This window comes from Schistocerca cancellata, chromosome 4 (genome assembly GCF_023864275.1).
Source record: "Schistocerca cancellata isolate TAMUIC-IGC-003103 chromosome 4, iqSchCanc2.1, whole genome shotgun sequence".
NCBI classification, from domain to species: Eukaryota; Metazoa; Arthropoda; class Insecta; order Orthoptera; family Acrididae; genus Schistocerca; species Schistocerca cancellata.
The window spans coordinates 54,630,671-54,646,157 of record NC_064629.1 but is presented as its reverse complement, the minus strand read 5'-3'; the positions used below and the strand labels follow the sequence as shown (position 1 = coordinate 54,646,157).

Sequence of the window (15,487 nt, the reverse complement as noted above, 5' to 3'; positions counted from 1 at the left end):
CATCCCATATCATAATACTGCCCCCAACCGCCTTTGTGTCCGTAGCTCGTGCTCTAGTGGCTAGCGTTGCTGCCTCTGAATCATGGGGTCCCGGGTTCAATTCCCGGCCGGGTTGGCGATTTTCTCCGCCCGAGGACTGGTTGTTTGCGTTGTCCTCATCATCTACATCTACAACTACATCTACATACATACTCCGCAATCCACCATACGGTACGTGGCGGAGGGTACCTCGTACCACAACTATCATCCTCTCTCCCTGTTCCACTCCCAAACAGAACTAGGGAAAAATGACTGCCTATATGCCTCTGTACGAGCCCTAATCTCTCTTATCTTATCTTTGTGGTCTTTCCGCGAAATGTAAGTTGGCGGCAGTAAAACTGTACTGCAGTCAGCCTCAAATGCTGGTTCTCTAAATTTCCTCAGTAGCGATTCACGAAAAGAACGCTTCCTTTCCTCTAGAGACTCCCACCCGAGTTCCTAAAGCATTTCCGTAACACTCTTGTGATGATCAAACCTACCAGTAACAAATCTAGCAGCCCGCCTCTGAATTGCTTCTATGTCCTCCCTCAATCCGACCTGATAGGGATCCCAAACGCTCGAGCAACACTCAAGAATAGGTCATATTAGTGTTTTATAAGCGGTCTCCTTTACAGATGAACCACATCTTCCCAAAATTCTACCAATGAACCGAAGACGACTATCCGCCTTCCCCACAACTGCCATTACATGATTGTCCCACTTCATATCGCTCTGCAATGTTACGCCCAAATATTTAATCGATGTGAGTGTGTCAAGCACTACACTACTAATGGAGTATTCAAACATTACAGGATTCTTATTCCTATTCATCTGCATTAATTTACATTTATCTATATTTAGAGTTAGCTGTCATTCTTTACACCAATCAAAAATCCTATCCAAGTCGTCTTGTATCCTCCTACAGTAACTCAACGATGACACCTTCCTGTGCACCACAGCATCATCAGCTAACAGCCGCACATTGCTATCCACCCTATCCAAAAGATCATTTATGTAGATAGAAAACAACAGCGAACCTACCACACTTCCCTGGGGCACTCCAGATGATACCCTCACCTCCTATGAACACTCACCATCGAGGACAATGTACTGGGTTCTATTACTTAAGAAGTCTTCGAGCCACTCACATATTTAGGAACCAATTCCATATGCTCGTACCTTAGTTAGGAGTCTTACCGGAAGTCAAGTAATATGGCATCCATCTGATACACTTCATCATTGGTTCGCAAGATATCATGTGAAAAAAAGGGCGAGTTGCGTTTCGCAGGAGCGATGCTTTCTAAAGCCGTGCTGATGCATGGACAGCAACTTCTCTGTCTCAAGGAAATCCATTATATTCGAACTGAGAATATGTTCGAGAAACCTGCAACAAAGCGATGTTAAGGATATTGATGTGTAATTTTGAGTAGTTGTATAAACACCAGCATTGCGCTCTTTCGTCAGATCTACCACAGATCGCCACCTGTACTCCTTATGGCACACAGAGAGGCCAAGCCTCCGACCTTTATGTTCTGTGATGTGGGGCGATCATCCAACTACTTGCTGCCTACTCGAGGTTTCATCGTCCTTCAACCACTTTCCATAGATGCTCATGACAGTAGGTTACAACGAGTTGAACACCAACATTTCCGAAATTCTCGTTTCCAAGCGACGGAGCATAACAACCCGCCTGTTGCCAAAGCCGCTTGTGTCAATGGATCACCTGTATCGTCATGATTCCCCACTGTCTCTGTTCTGCCACCTAATAACTTCCAAACCACCGGACCTTATACTCGGGTTCTATTGGCGACAAAAAGGTAGGCTTCAGTGTGTACAAAGATCGTGACGATGTCCTCCAGAGATGGGAAGAATATATAAAAGAGCTATATGACACAAATAGCAAACCAGAAACTCTGGAACTTGAATCACACAACAGTGTAAGTGATGAAGAGAAAGGACCGACCATCATAATGGAAGAAGTAAAGTCTGCCATTGCTGCAATGAAAAATGGCAAAGCAGTAGGTACAGATACAATACCGGGAGAAATACTAAAATGCTTGAACCACAATGGAATAAGGGAAATATTGAGGTTATGTAATAAAATATATGACAGTGGTGAATGGCCTGAGGACTTTTTGACAACAGTAATGATTCCATTACCGAAAAAACAAGGAACCAAGAAATGCAGCGAGCACAGGACTATCAGCCTCATTTCACATGCAGCCAAAGTGATGTTAAGAATAATTAATAAAAGACTTGAAAATGTAATGGAGGAGAATCTCGGAGAGGAGCAGTTTGGCTTTAGACGGAATACGGGCACCAGAGATGCAATAGGGCTCCTACGAATCTTGGGAGAAAGGTTTATTGAAAAAGGAAGAGACCTATATATGTGCTTCATCGATCTAGAAAAGGCATTTGACAATGTGGTTTGGGACAAGCTGGCGACTATTATGAGGGAAAAGAGAGTGGACTGGAAAACCAGAAGACTTATAAACTCATTATACCTTAATCAAAAAGTTGCAGTTAAAGTGAGAGGAGAAAGTACAAACTGGATCAGACTAGGGAAAGGAGTAAGACAAGGATGCTGTTTATCACCTACTCTTTTCAACCTGTACTTGGAAAATATGATTGACCAATGCTCATTAGATGACAAAGGAGTAGAAATTGGAGGAAGAAGAGTAGGATGCTTGAGATTTGCTGATGACATGGTCCTTCTAGCCACAGGGGAAAAAGAATTACAGGATTTGGTGGACACCATTGCAACTAACGGAAAAAAATATGGAATGAAAATTAACACAAATAAAACAAAAGTATTGGCAATAGGAGGAAATAAGGAAATAAAAATTGTGCTGAATGGAGAAACATTAGAACAAGTGCTAAATTTTAAGTATCTTGGAAGCAGGATAGACACCAACTGGAAGTGCACCACAGAAATTAAAACAAGGATAGCAATGGCAAAAGAGGCGTTTTATAAGAAAAGGAGAATCTTCTGCAGCGGTCTGGACAGAGAACTCAGAAAGAGACTCATAAAATGTCTTGTATGGAGTGTTCTTCTATATGGCGCTGAAACATGGACTATGAGGAAAAAAGACAGAGAAAGGCTGGAGGCTTTTGAGATCTGGACATGGCGGAAGATGGAAAGAATAAGTTGGATGGACAGAGTAAAAAATGAAGAGGTACTGAGAAGAGTGGGAGAGAAAAGACAGTTACTAGATGTAATAAAGAAAAGAAAAAGAAATTGGATTGGGCATATATTAAGAAAGAATGACGGACTGATAAAAACAGTTTTAGAAGGTTATGTAGAAGGGAAAAGGAAGCGAGGAAGGAAGAGATTCCAGATACTGGATGACATGATGGACGGTACAACATACAGCAGCCTTAAGAAGGAAGCAATGGATCGCAGAAAATGGAGAGGCAAAGGACCTGCTAATATAGCAGATAACTGATGATGATCAGTGTTTCAGATAGCCCTTGGTATAGGGACCGTTTATACACCCATCAGAAATATCATCTTACTGTTACTGTCCTACAGTACAGGGCCCAAGTCTGAATACTACACAAAGGTCCTCCATATTAGGCAAATGGAGCAAATCAGATGGTTCTTTTTGCATTAAATATGGTGTAATACAATAGAAACGGATAATCTTGAGGAACTAATATCAATTTTAAAACAACATGCTGAAGAACCGGCCCCAGCAAATCAACGTAAAAAACATGCATGGTCAACTACGGAATGCGATGAAGTTCATGATGAAAGATGTCAAGCTTGGATAAAATTTCAAACTCACAAAACAGGATAAAATGTAGTTAATCTCAGATACATCATAAAAAAATTCTTTCAAATTATCAGAAAAACAAAGCGGCAATATCAGAAGGATCTACTGAGTTCCATTGAAGGAAACTACTAGAAAACCAATTCCACAGATTATTTCAAAGCCTTTGATAAACAATTACGTAATTACAACACTCCCACAATATTGATGAGAAATAAAAGTGGAAGAATAGCTCACAATAACAAAGAAAACGTAGAAATCATGGCAGAAGCATTCAACAAGCTCTTGAACTGTGGTGAATCTGAAAAGCTTTTAACTATAGACACAAGCACCTCTGTAAGAACCAATCCAAAAGATATACACCCATCTACAGTACAAGAAATAGAAATTGTACTTAGAGAAATGAGAAAGTACAAAGCATGTGGTGAAAATCGAGTGTTTGCAGAAATGTGAAAGTATGCTAGTAAAACAACTCAGACATCTTTACATATTATTTTACAAAAAAATTGGGCAGCCGGAAAATTCCCAGAGGACCTGACCACAGTTATAATTAACCTACTTCATAAGAAAGGAGACAAAAGAGATCCAGACAACTATAGAGGAATCTCGCTCTTGGACTGTACCTACAAGGTGTTTTCCAAGATTTTACACAATAGGATCAAAGAACAACTGGATAAGGAACTAGGGGAATACCAAGGAGGCTTCAGATCTTGGAGAATCTGTGCCGGACAAATAATTAAACTGAAATTTATCATGGCTTATTCCCGCAAACGAAACGAGCCTCCCTCAATTACATTTATAGATTTTAAGAAAGTGTATGATTCTATCCGTAGACTCTAACTATTCAAAATTTTGAGACATTTCGGACTCCACCCAACATTAATTTAACTGATAGAACTTACCTTAACGAATGAAAATTCGAAAATTTTCAGAGGGGAACTTTCTGAATAATTCTTGGTAAAAATTGGTTTAAGGCCGGGAGACGGAATGTCACCACTTCTTTTTAATTGTGTCCTAGAATACATAATCAGGGAATGGTACAAGGACAATCCAAATAACATTAAGGTTGGAACACCAGAACATGACAAAGTTGAACTTTTTAGGATTTGCTGATGACCTCATTCTTGTCACCAACAACATTCAAGAAACCAAACAACAAATACAATCATTACAGGAAATAGTCCAGAGCGTTGGCCTTAAAATATCATTTGAAAATACAGAAATAATGCTAACGGAAACGCCACAGGCAAACAAAATTGGAATCGGAGAACACGAGATAAAAATTTCTGGAAAGTTTAAATACTCGGGAGAAATAATAACACGCTACCTGAATGGGAAACCATCATGGAAGAGTAGAATAAACAAACAGATTAAAACACATCATGTTACCAATAACATATGTAACAAACAATGCCTCTCAATAGCCACAAAACTGAAAAACTACAAAACAGTCACACAACAGAAAATAACATATGCTAGCGTAACTATATTTTAAATAACTAGATGATTACTTGAAATAGAAAGACGAATAATCAGAACAGTTACAAATACAAAATACCAAAAAGACGGACTTTGGAGAATAGTTTCAAATTAAACAATTTATAAAGAAATAGAACCAGTGACAAGTACAATGAATAAGAAACGATGTCTTTCCCCGGACATTTCATGTGGACAACAGAAAACAGAATTAGCAAGATAATAAATGAGAAGTTATGGATTAGTAACAGCGGCATTTGATGAATCGCAGAGATCAATGATGATGAAATTAGAGATTACGATGGAGGATCTGAAAGGCAAGACATACGCGCTCAAGATACTTCAGGACAAATGTCTCACTACCAATAAAAACAAACAGAGAATGGGAAGGGTGATTTCGGATGAGGAGAGAAGGGCACGATCTGAAAGGATGAAAAGTATTTGGCCAACAGAAAACAGAAGAACCTAATTCATAATATTGACTAAAGTGGTCCAACGCTGGCCATAAAATAATAATTTTAATAAAATGTGGTCTGAAGTGGGCTCCAAGGGGCTTATGGAGGCACCATTTAGTTCATGAGCGGTTCCTGAGAAAGAACAAAAAACATAATTTTTGGAGCTGCGGATTACAAGACGGCTATGCCCAGCAAATGGCTGTCATTTTTCCGATATATTGCTTAGATGCCGTTACAGAGCTTTAAATGTTACCCTACTCGTAAACGTTCGCTCATTTTATTCCACAACCACTGTCTACTGTCTTCCAGTATTTATTACTTTTCCATCTCTTTCCCACTCACACTGTTTCCTTCTCACCCAGTATGAAAAGCGCGTATATGTTCGGATGCCCAACTGTTGGGAAGGTTTTTAAAGGTGCTGAGGAAGGTACTATGACGCAGCTGGGACCCCACTTTTCAATCAGAGTCTTTTAATAAACAGGAGTGTATTCGCCTTTTCTTGTGCTCCGATGGGAGAATTTTCCGCGTCACATGCCCACAACGTCATCAGGAGGCAGTGAATCTTGCTCTGGAAGTCGACAACGTCTACAAGAATGCTTTTGGCAATCACAAATGTCAAATAGCACTAGAAATTCTCCCGAAAATCAACGAATGCTAGAAATTTTGAAATTAGTAATCTCCGTGAGGTCTCTCCAACACTTTTGGTAAATGATGCGACTCAGTGCGTCTTCTCTCAGATTCTTCGCCCTTCGAAAGATCTTCAACTGAGAATGTGTATGATGAGTAAGTTTCTAAATTATGCTAATCGCCAGACACATTTTCCGATTTTTATTTGTCACGCGAAATTAGCCGAATGGCATGGAAATCAGTAGATGTGATGTACATATGCAGGTAAACAAATTATTACACTTTCAGAAAAAAAGGGATGATTTATTCAAGAGAAAGACCTTCACAAACTGAGCAAGTCAATAACCAGTTGGTCCATCTCTGGCCCTTATGTAACCATTTATTCTGCTTGGTATTACTTGATAGAGTTGCTGGATGTCCTAAAGGATATCGGGCCAAATTTTGTCCAATCAAAATCCCGAGCTGTTTGGAGGGCCGTGCCCTTAATGCTCCAAAAGTTCTCCATTGAGGAGAGATCCAGCGACCTTTCTGGCCAAGGTACGGTTTGGGAAGGGGGAAGAAAAACAGTAGAAACTCTGAAACTTCCTGGCAAATTAAAACTGTGTGCCGGACCGAGACTCGTACTCGGGACCTTTGCCTTTCGCGGGCAAGTGCTCCACCAACTGAGCTACCCAAGCACGACTCACGCCCCGTCCTCACAGCTTTACTTCTGCCAGTACCTCGCCTCCTACCTTCCAAACTTTACAGAAGCTCTCCTGCGAAACTTGCAGAACTAACACTCCTGAAAGAAAGGATATTGCAGACACATGGCTTTGCCACAGCCTGGGGGATGTTTCCAGAATGAGATTTTCACTCTGCAGCGGCTGGTGCGCTGGTATGAAACTTCCTTTCTCTCAGGAGTGCTAGTTCTGCAAGTTTCGCAGGAGAGCTTCTGTAAAGTTTGGAAGGTAGGAGGCGAGGTACTGGCAGAAGTAAAGCTGTGAGGACGGGGCGTGAGTAGTGCTTGGGTAGCTTAGTTGTATTGGACTCGCATTCGGGAGGACGACGGTTCAATCCCGCGTCCGGCCATCCTGATTTAGGTTTTCCGTTATTTCCCTAAATCGCTCCAGGCAAATGCCGGGATGGTTCCTCTGAAAGGGCACGGCCGACTTCCTTCCCTAATCCGATGAGACCGATGACCTCGCTGTTTGGTCTCTTCCCCCAAAAACAACCAACCATCATCACAGTATTCGAAATAAACGAAACATTTTATGCCGGCACGGTAGCTCAGCGTGTTCAGTCAGGGAGTTAACTGCCCTCTGTAATAAAAAAACTGAGTGAATGAATCAATAACGAACTTGAACGGGCGTCAGGGGACGTCCGCCACGAACAATTGCAACGGACTATAAGGAACAAAATGAGATTTAAAAAAATAAAAAAATAAAAAAGTTTGTAGAGCACTTGCCCGTGAAAGGCAAAGGTCGCGAGTTCGAGTCTCGGTCCGGCACACAGTTTTAATCTGCCAGGAAGTTTCATATCAGCCCACATTCCGCTGCAGAGTGAAAATCTCATTCTGGAAAGTATAAACTCTCCTTGTGGTCAGGCGGCTATTATCTTCCTGAAACTGAAACTGAAGCCCACTTTGGCTTGCCACGAAGGGCAACAAAACGAGTCAGAGGATGTCGTCGATGTCGCATTGTGCCGTCAGCTTGCCATGGGCGACAACCAAAGAGGTCCTGCTATGGAAAGAAATGGCACCCCATAGCATCATTGTCGGTCCGTATGGCGGGCTACAGTCAGTTTGGTGTCCATATGCTTCCTGGGGCGTCTGGGGCACGTCTTCGCTGGTCATCAGGGCTCAGTTCAAAGCGGGCTCATCACCGAACACAATTCTACTCCAGTCAGTGAGTTACAGCCCGATGACGTCTCTGGACAGGTTCCAGACACTGGTAGGATACAAACCCGACTGTCGGTCGCGATACCTCCCGACAACCAGCAGCGATAGTCTGGGGTGCCATTTCGTATCGCAGCAGGACACCCGCGGTAGCCTTACAGAATATACGACAAGAGTTTCCACTGCTTGCCAAACGCTACCGTGGCCGACAAGATCGCCGGATATCTCCCCAGTTGAGAACGTTTAGAGTATTATGGGCAGAGCCCTCCAACTCGCTCGGGATTTTGACGATCCAGCTCGTCAATTGGACAGAATTTGGCAGAATTTCTCTCAGGAGGACATCGAACAACTGTGTCATTCAGTGTCGAGCCGAACAAATGATTACGTAAGAGCCAGAGGTGGACCAGCGCGTTATTGACGTGCTCAGCTTGTGAAGCTCTTTCTCTTCAATAACTCAGCCAATTTTTTCGGAAATTGTAGTCGTTTATTTGTCTGTACATGTACTTCACACTTACCGATTTCCGTCCCATTCGGATAATTCCTCCGTTGTGCGGCGCTTTTTTGTCTTTTTTTTTTTTTTTACTTAGGATTCGGAGATGCTTAGGTTCGCCAAAATGAGAAGACTTCAGTGTTGCGCAAATTGCTTTTGTCTATGTCATTAAAATGTCTACTGAGGATACAGAGCAGTGCAACGAGAAGTAGAAAAGTGACGAAATGAAAAGAAGCACTCACCGAAAGTAAAGTAGAGGTATGCGTAGGCCACGTCCTCGGGTGCCTTGGCCTTCCTCAGGCGCACACACTTGCCGTCCTCAAAGTAGATTCCAAATCCGGTGAGCGGTAGGCACACCAGCACCAGCACCACGGCCCACAGGATGAAGATGGACTGTTTTATCATGTGGTACGTCACGTGCTGAAACAGAGAAAAGAGCGGCTCATTTCTCGTGTGCCACACCTACAGGGGTTGGACAACAATATGAAAACGCAGCGAGAAATGCATGCTCGAACACAAACGAAGATGTTAGGCAAGACTGCAGGTGCAGATGTTGTATTTTACCACGTATGGTACGTGTGCAAGTGTCAGTCGTGGTCAGAAGAGTGTACTCTGTAGTTGAGTGCTTTACATCGGAGCTAAGTAACCGAGGGAGTCGAAGTATTTAGCGTTTTAGGAGACGCCGTATCGAAGATTCGTGCTGCACTCAAGGAAAGCGGGAAAACATGGTCCACTCAGTCATAACGCGGACGGAAGTTTGTGTTAAGTGATCGTGAGAGACGGTCATCGAAGAGGATTGTGACGAAATATGAGAAGACGACACCCGCAAAACTGCTGCAGAACTGAATTTAGCACACGTAAACCCTGTCAGCATCAGAACAATACGAAGGGAGCTCCATAAACACGGAATTGCATGGCGAGCTGCAATTCTATAGCCACTCATCAGTGATGCAAATGCCAGTAGCGCGAAAACGGGGCGCCGAAGTCATGGAGCAATGGAAGAAAATAATTTGGTTGGGTAACTCTTCTTTCACACAGATTCCCACCTCTGGTCGAGTTTACAAAAATGGCTCTGAGCACTATGGGACTTAACATCTGAGGTCATCAGTCCCCTAGAACTTAGAACTACTTACACCTAACTAATAAGATACTGTCGGAAGTTCCATGCGGCTTTTCGCGGATGATGCTGTAATATACAGAGAAGTTGCAGCATTAGAAAATTGTAGCGAAATGCAGGAAGATCTGCAGCGGATAGGCACTTGGTGCAGGGAGTGGAAACTGACCCTTAACATAGACAAATGTAATGTATTGCGAATACATAGAAAGAAGGATCCTTTACTGTATGATTATATGATAGCAGAACAAACACTGGTAGCAGTTACTTCTGTAAAATATCTGGGAGTATGTGTGCGGAACGATTTGAAGTGGAATGATCATATAAAATTAATTGTTGGTAAGGCGGGTACCAGATTGAGATTCATTGGGAGAGTCCTTAGAAAATGTAGTCCATCAACAAAAGAGGTGGCTTACAAAACACTCGTTCGACCTATACTTGAGTATTGCTCATCAGTGTGGGATCCGTACCAGATCGGGTTGACGGAAGAGATAGAGAAGATCCAAAGAAGAGCGGCGCGTTCCGTCACAGGGTTATTTGTTAACCGTGATAGCGTTACGGAGATGTTTAACAAACTCAAGTGGCAGACTCTGTAATAGAGGCGCTCTGCATCGCGGTGTAGCTTGCTCGCCAGGTTTCGAGAGGGTGCGTCTCTGGATGAGGTATCGAATATATTGCTTCCCCCTACTTATACCTCCCGAGGAGATCACGAATGTAAAATTAGAGAGATTAGAGCGCGCACGGAGGCTTTCAGACAGTCGTTCTTTCCACGAACCATACGCGACTGGAACAGGAAAGGGAGGTAATGACAATGGCACGTAAAGTGCCCTCCGCCACACACCGTTGGTTGGCTTGCGGAGTATAAATGTAGATGTAGATGAACCTAAGGACATCACACACATCCGTGCCCGAGGCAGGATTCGAACCTGCGAACGTAGCGGTCGCGCGGTTCTAGACTCAAGCGCCTAGAACCGCTCGACCACACCGGCCGGCTTCGAGTTTACATCCCAAGAGTTATATATATCGGGGGGGGGGGGTGGAACTCCATGTGCTCTATGGTTTCTGAGCAGGACAGCATAACCGCCAACGATTACGTTATAGCTGATCAGGTCCATCGCGTGATACAAGTTTCCTTCTCAGTGGTGATGCTGTATTCCAAGACGACAGGTTCCCCGTACACACAGCTCGCAACGTCCAGGACTGGTTTTTAAAGTTTCCGTTTGAGGACGGTGCTGCATCGTATATGCAACGCAGTGCGATTCTGGTGCGGGTATATAAGCACCGACATGTAGGCAAGGGATTAGTGTGGCCTTCGAAAGGAAAATATTTGATCGTCTCTTAGAAGTGCACGATGATGAATTGTCGCAACTTCTCAGGCCAGCACAGCTACCAGATTTCAATACCAATGAGCTTTCGTGGTCTACATTGGAGAGCAGTTTGCATGATTGCTATCCCCCTCCATCATCATTACCTGAATTTGTCAATATTTTACAGAAAGTAGATTCTCTTGAAAATCATACATTCCGAGATGACAAAGCTCGTTTGAATGCCAACTGGTTTGATACGCCTTATTAGGCATGGTAGTGTATTGAGCTTTTAGTTGTTTCCATATTTTTCTCCACCCTATGCATATTAAATACTTACATTACTGCCACAGATGGACAAAATAAAAGTGGCTCGGAAAATATTTACAATAAGACGGATGCGGGCTGTATCCTTGTTAATGATCATCCGATTGTCCTCTCCTCACATCTGTGAAACCGTGACAGGGCTGACAACGCAGTGTGTACTGTTGCCCCGCTTCACTGAAAATATCCATACAGTCGTTTATCTTGTGTGACGTGATCCTCATATGGAGTCAACAGTTGCTGGATGTAGCAGTTAGCACTAACTGTTTGCTGAAGAGTCTTATTACGATGCAGATACCAAATATTGCGCACCAAACACCAATTCTAAGATTATGCAACGCCTCTTCAAAGTACATATGGGGATTTTCTGATGCATAATGGAGCATATTCTGTCAGTGTATAGACAGTGACAGGCTCAACCAAACCTCATATGAAAGAAGGAAAGAACTGAGGTTCCAAAAGTTCTCATTCCACTTCGCTCACAAACGAGCAGCAGAACTCAACACACGATAGTTCGTCTGGAAGCTATTAACTCATTCACAACAATAAATTTGTAATGATGCAGATTCAGGCCCTTTTTGATAGTACACTCCTGGAAATTGAAATAAGAACACCGTGAATTCATTGTCCCAGGAAGGGGAAACTTTATTGACACATTCCTGGGGTCAGATACATCACATGATCACACTGACAGAACCACAGGCACATAGACACAGGCAACAGAGCATGCACAATGTCGGCACTAGTACAGTGTATATCCACCTTTCGCAGCAATGCAGGCTGCTATTCTCCCATGGAGACGATCGTAGAGATGCTGGATGTAGTCCTGTGGAACGGCTTGCCATGCCATTTCCACCTGGCGCCTCAGTTGGACCAGCGTTCGTGCTGGACGTGCAGACCGCGTGAGACGACGCTTCATCCAGTCCCAAACAGGCTCAATGGGGGACAGATCCGGAGATCTTGCTGGCCAGGGTAGTTGACTTACACCGTCTAGAGCACGTTGGGTGGCACGGGATACATGCGGACGTGCATTGTCCTGTTGGAACAGCAAGTTCCCTTGCCGGTCTAGGAATGGTAGAACGATGGGTTCGATGACGGTTTGGATGTACCGTGCACTATTCAGTGTCCCGTCGACGATCACCAGTGGTGTACGGCCAGTGTAGGAGATCGCTCCCCACACCATGATGCCGGGTGTTGGCCCTGTGTGCCTCGGTCGTATGCAGTCCTGATTGTGGCGTTCACCTGCACGGCGCCAAACACGCATACGGCCATCATTGGCACCAAGGCAGAAGCGACTCTCATCGCTGAAGACGACACGTCTCCATTCGTCCCTCCATTCACGCCTGTCGCGACACCACTGGAGGCGGGCTGCACGATGTTGGGCCGTGAGCGGAAGACGGCCTAACGGTGTGCGGGACCGTAGCCCAGCTTCATGGAGACGGTTGCGAATGGTCCTCGCCGATACCCCAGGAGCAACAGTGTCCCTAATTTGCTGGGAAGTGGCGGTGCGGTCCCCTACGGCACTGCGTAGGATCCTACGGTCTTGGCGTGCATCCGTGCGTCGCTGCGGTCCGGTCCCAGGTCGACGGGCACGTGCACCTTCCGCCGACCACTGGCGACAACATTGATGTACTGTGGAGACCTCACGCCCCACGTGTTGAGCAATTCGGCGGTACGTCCACCCGGCCTCCCGCATGCCCTCTATACGCCCTCGCTCAAAGTCCGTCAACTGCACATACGGTTCACGTCCACGCTGTCGCGGCATGCTACCAGTGTTAAAGACTGCGATGGAGCTCCGTATGCCACGGCAAACTGGCTGACACTGACGGCGGCGGTGCACAAATGCTGCGCAGCTAGCGCCATTCGACGGCCAACACCGCGGTTCCTGGTGTGTCCGCTGTGCCGTGCGTGTGATCATTGCTTGTACAGCCCTCTCGCAGTGTCCGGAGCAAGTATGGTGTGTCTGACACACCGGTGTCAATGTGTTCTTTTTTCCATTTCCAGGAGTGTATTAAACATTTTTGAAAGGTGACTATCAACAGCCGTCAAGTAATACATAAAATGGATGTTTGACCAACAGGTACTTTTATTTTAAACCCAAATGTTCCTCGGTTTCAGTCACGGATTACGGTTAAAATATTTTATGTCAGAGTACTGCTCTGTTTACGCTTCTAAAAGTCCTGTGTTGAATACTAGAATTCAAGACATGCTCTACACATTAGACGTGACCATTATTTGAGTAATGACAGATGTGATGTTGTGGCTTAAACTGTTTTAATCTTAATCCACGATGATAGTCTGTGACTGAAACCTGTCGATATTTGATGGTCAAACATGCATTTTATACTTTTTGATGGCGTTTGGGCACGACGAGTTCTCAATTGCCACATGCACAGATTGTCGTTGAGATTTCGACGGACTTTGTTCCAGGCTTTCCTTCACTGGAGCTATGTTTTCTGGTTTTCGAACTCTTTTTGAATAGTTGCGGTTTTTATTCGCTATATTGCTCGTTTCGCATCATTTTGCCCCTACATCTCGTATTGCACACTGTGCTGGAGGTTTTGATAAAACACTCCCAGTATGAAGCACCTGCGCAAACAGCCCCGGACAAGTTTCTCACGAACGGTGCCTCGCAGAACGATCGACAATGAACTCGCGCTGTTTATCATGAGCATAATTTTGTGCTGGATTCATCTGGTCACTAAACACGTTTGCTCCTCTCTTTAAGTCAGACGTAATGACACACCGAAGTACGCGATGAGTGTTCTACCTTGGAATACTTTTTTAGACTTGTACCTTTACCCAGATCTGTAATAGGAGTTTAATATATTTTCCTATTCTGTTTTTAAATGATAGCATTCGCTTTTTATGTGCTGTCGTCTTGTTTGAAATTACAAAAATTACTATGGAAAATTGAGATTTTTCCGAAGTCAAGCATGTTTCAAGGTACAATATTGTCATGTATCTAGGAAGAAATATTGTGTTGAAATTCAGAATCGTTGCAGTCGAGAAAATCTTTTCAGTACTTTTTTTAGTCGTCTATCTGTTACATTACTACTTAGCTACACACTAATAATCCGTAAGTTAAATCAAATAAAGCAGACGTATTATCAAAAACCAGTTACAAGTTAAATACATTTTGAAACTGAAGCTATTGGAACCTGACCCAAATTTCCATTTTCAGGACAAGTAAAATTGTGCAGACATAACGAAAACTCAGTTAATTTGCAAATATCCCTGCTTTGAAACACTTGTTGTTTTTCCCACCCCATCTACGAATATGTCGCCAGCTGCAGTTGTATGGATTATTCTCACTCTAATAATGAATTTTCAGTTGGCACCAACAACATTAGATTTCTATTGAAACTGCCTAGTAGCCGATATCATAGAAGTACACTGACGGGAAAAAACACAACATCAAAAAACAGTTAATGTAGAGCAATGAAATTTCGGGAATACATTTGTCTAGGTAACATATTTAAGTGATTAACATTGCAAGATCACAGGTTAATGTAAGTGTTGCGTCATTGTAAATGTGAAATGCTGGTACATTATAACAGATGTAGCCGCCAGAATGCTGAATGCAAGCAATCAAACGTGCATGCATTGTTTTACAGGTGGCGGACGTCGGTTTCTGGGCTGGAGTTCCATGCCTGTTGCACTTGGTCGGTCAATACAGGGACGGTTATTGGTGGCGTTGGCGTCCGATAATGTCCCATGTTTGCTCGAATGGAGACAGATCTGGTGATCGGGCAAGGCAACATTTCGACACTCTGTAGACCATGTTGGGTTACATCAGCGGTATGTGGGCGAGCGTTACCCTGTTGGAAAACACCCCCTGGAATGCTGTTCACGAATAGCAGCACAACAGATCGAATCACCAGACTGACGTACAGCTTTGCAGTCAGTGTAGGTGGGATAACCACGAGAATGCTCCTGCTGTCATACGAAAACACATTCGAGACCACAACCCCAGGTGTAGGCCCATTTTGTCCAGCACGCAGACAAATTGATTGCAGGCCCTAAACTGGAT

At 43.8% G+C, this 15,487-nt stretch overlaps 1 protein-coding gene across 1 annotated transcript in view; it reads right to left on the bottom strand.

The window, feature by feature from the left end:
- Positions 1-15,487, bottom strand: part of LOC126183387 (prostaglandin D2 receptor) — a 422,625-nt gene that overhangs the window by 119,700 nt on the left and 287,438 nt on the right. Inside the window, exon 2 of the mRNA XM_049925332.1 lies at positions 8,955-9,132. Coding sequence (XP_049781289.1) covers positions 8,955-9,132 — 178 coding nt within the window. The remainder of the gene's footprint in view (positions 1-8,954; positions 9,133-15,487) is intronic.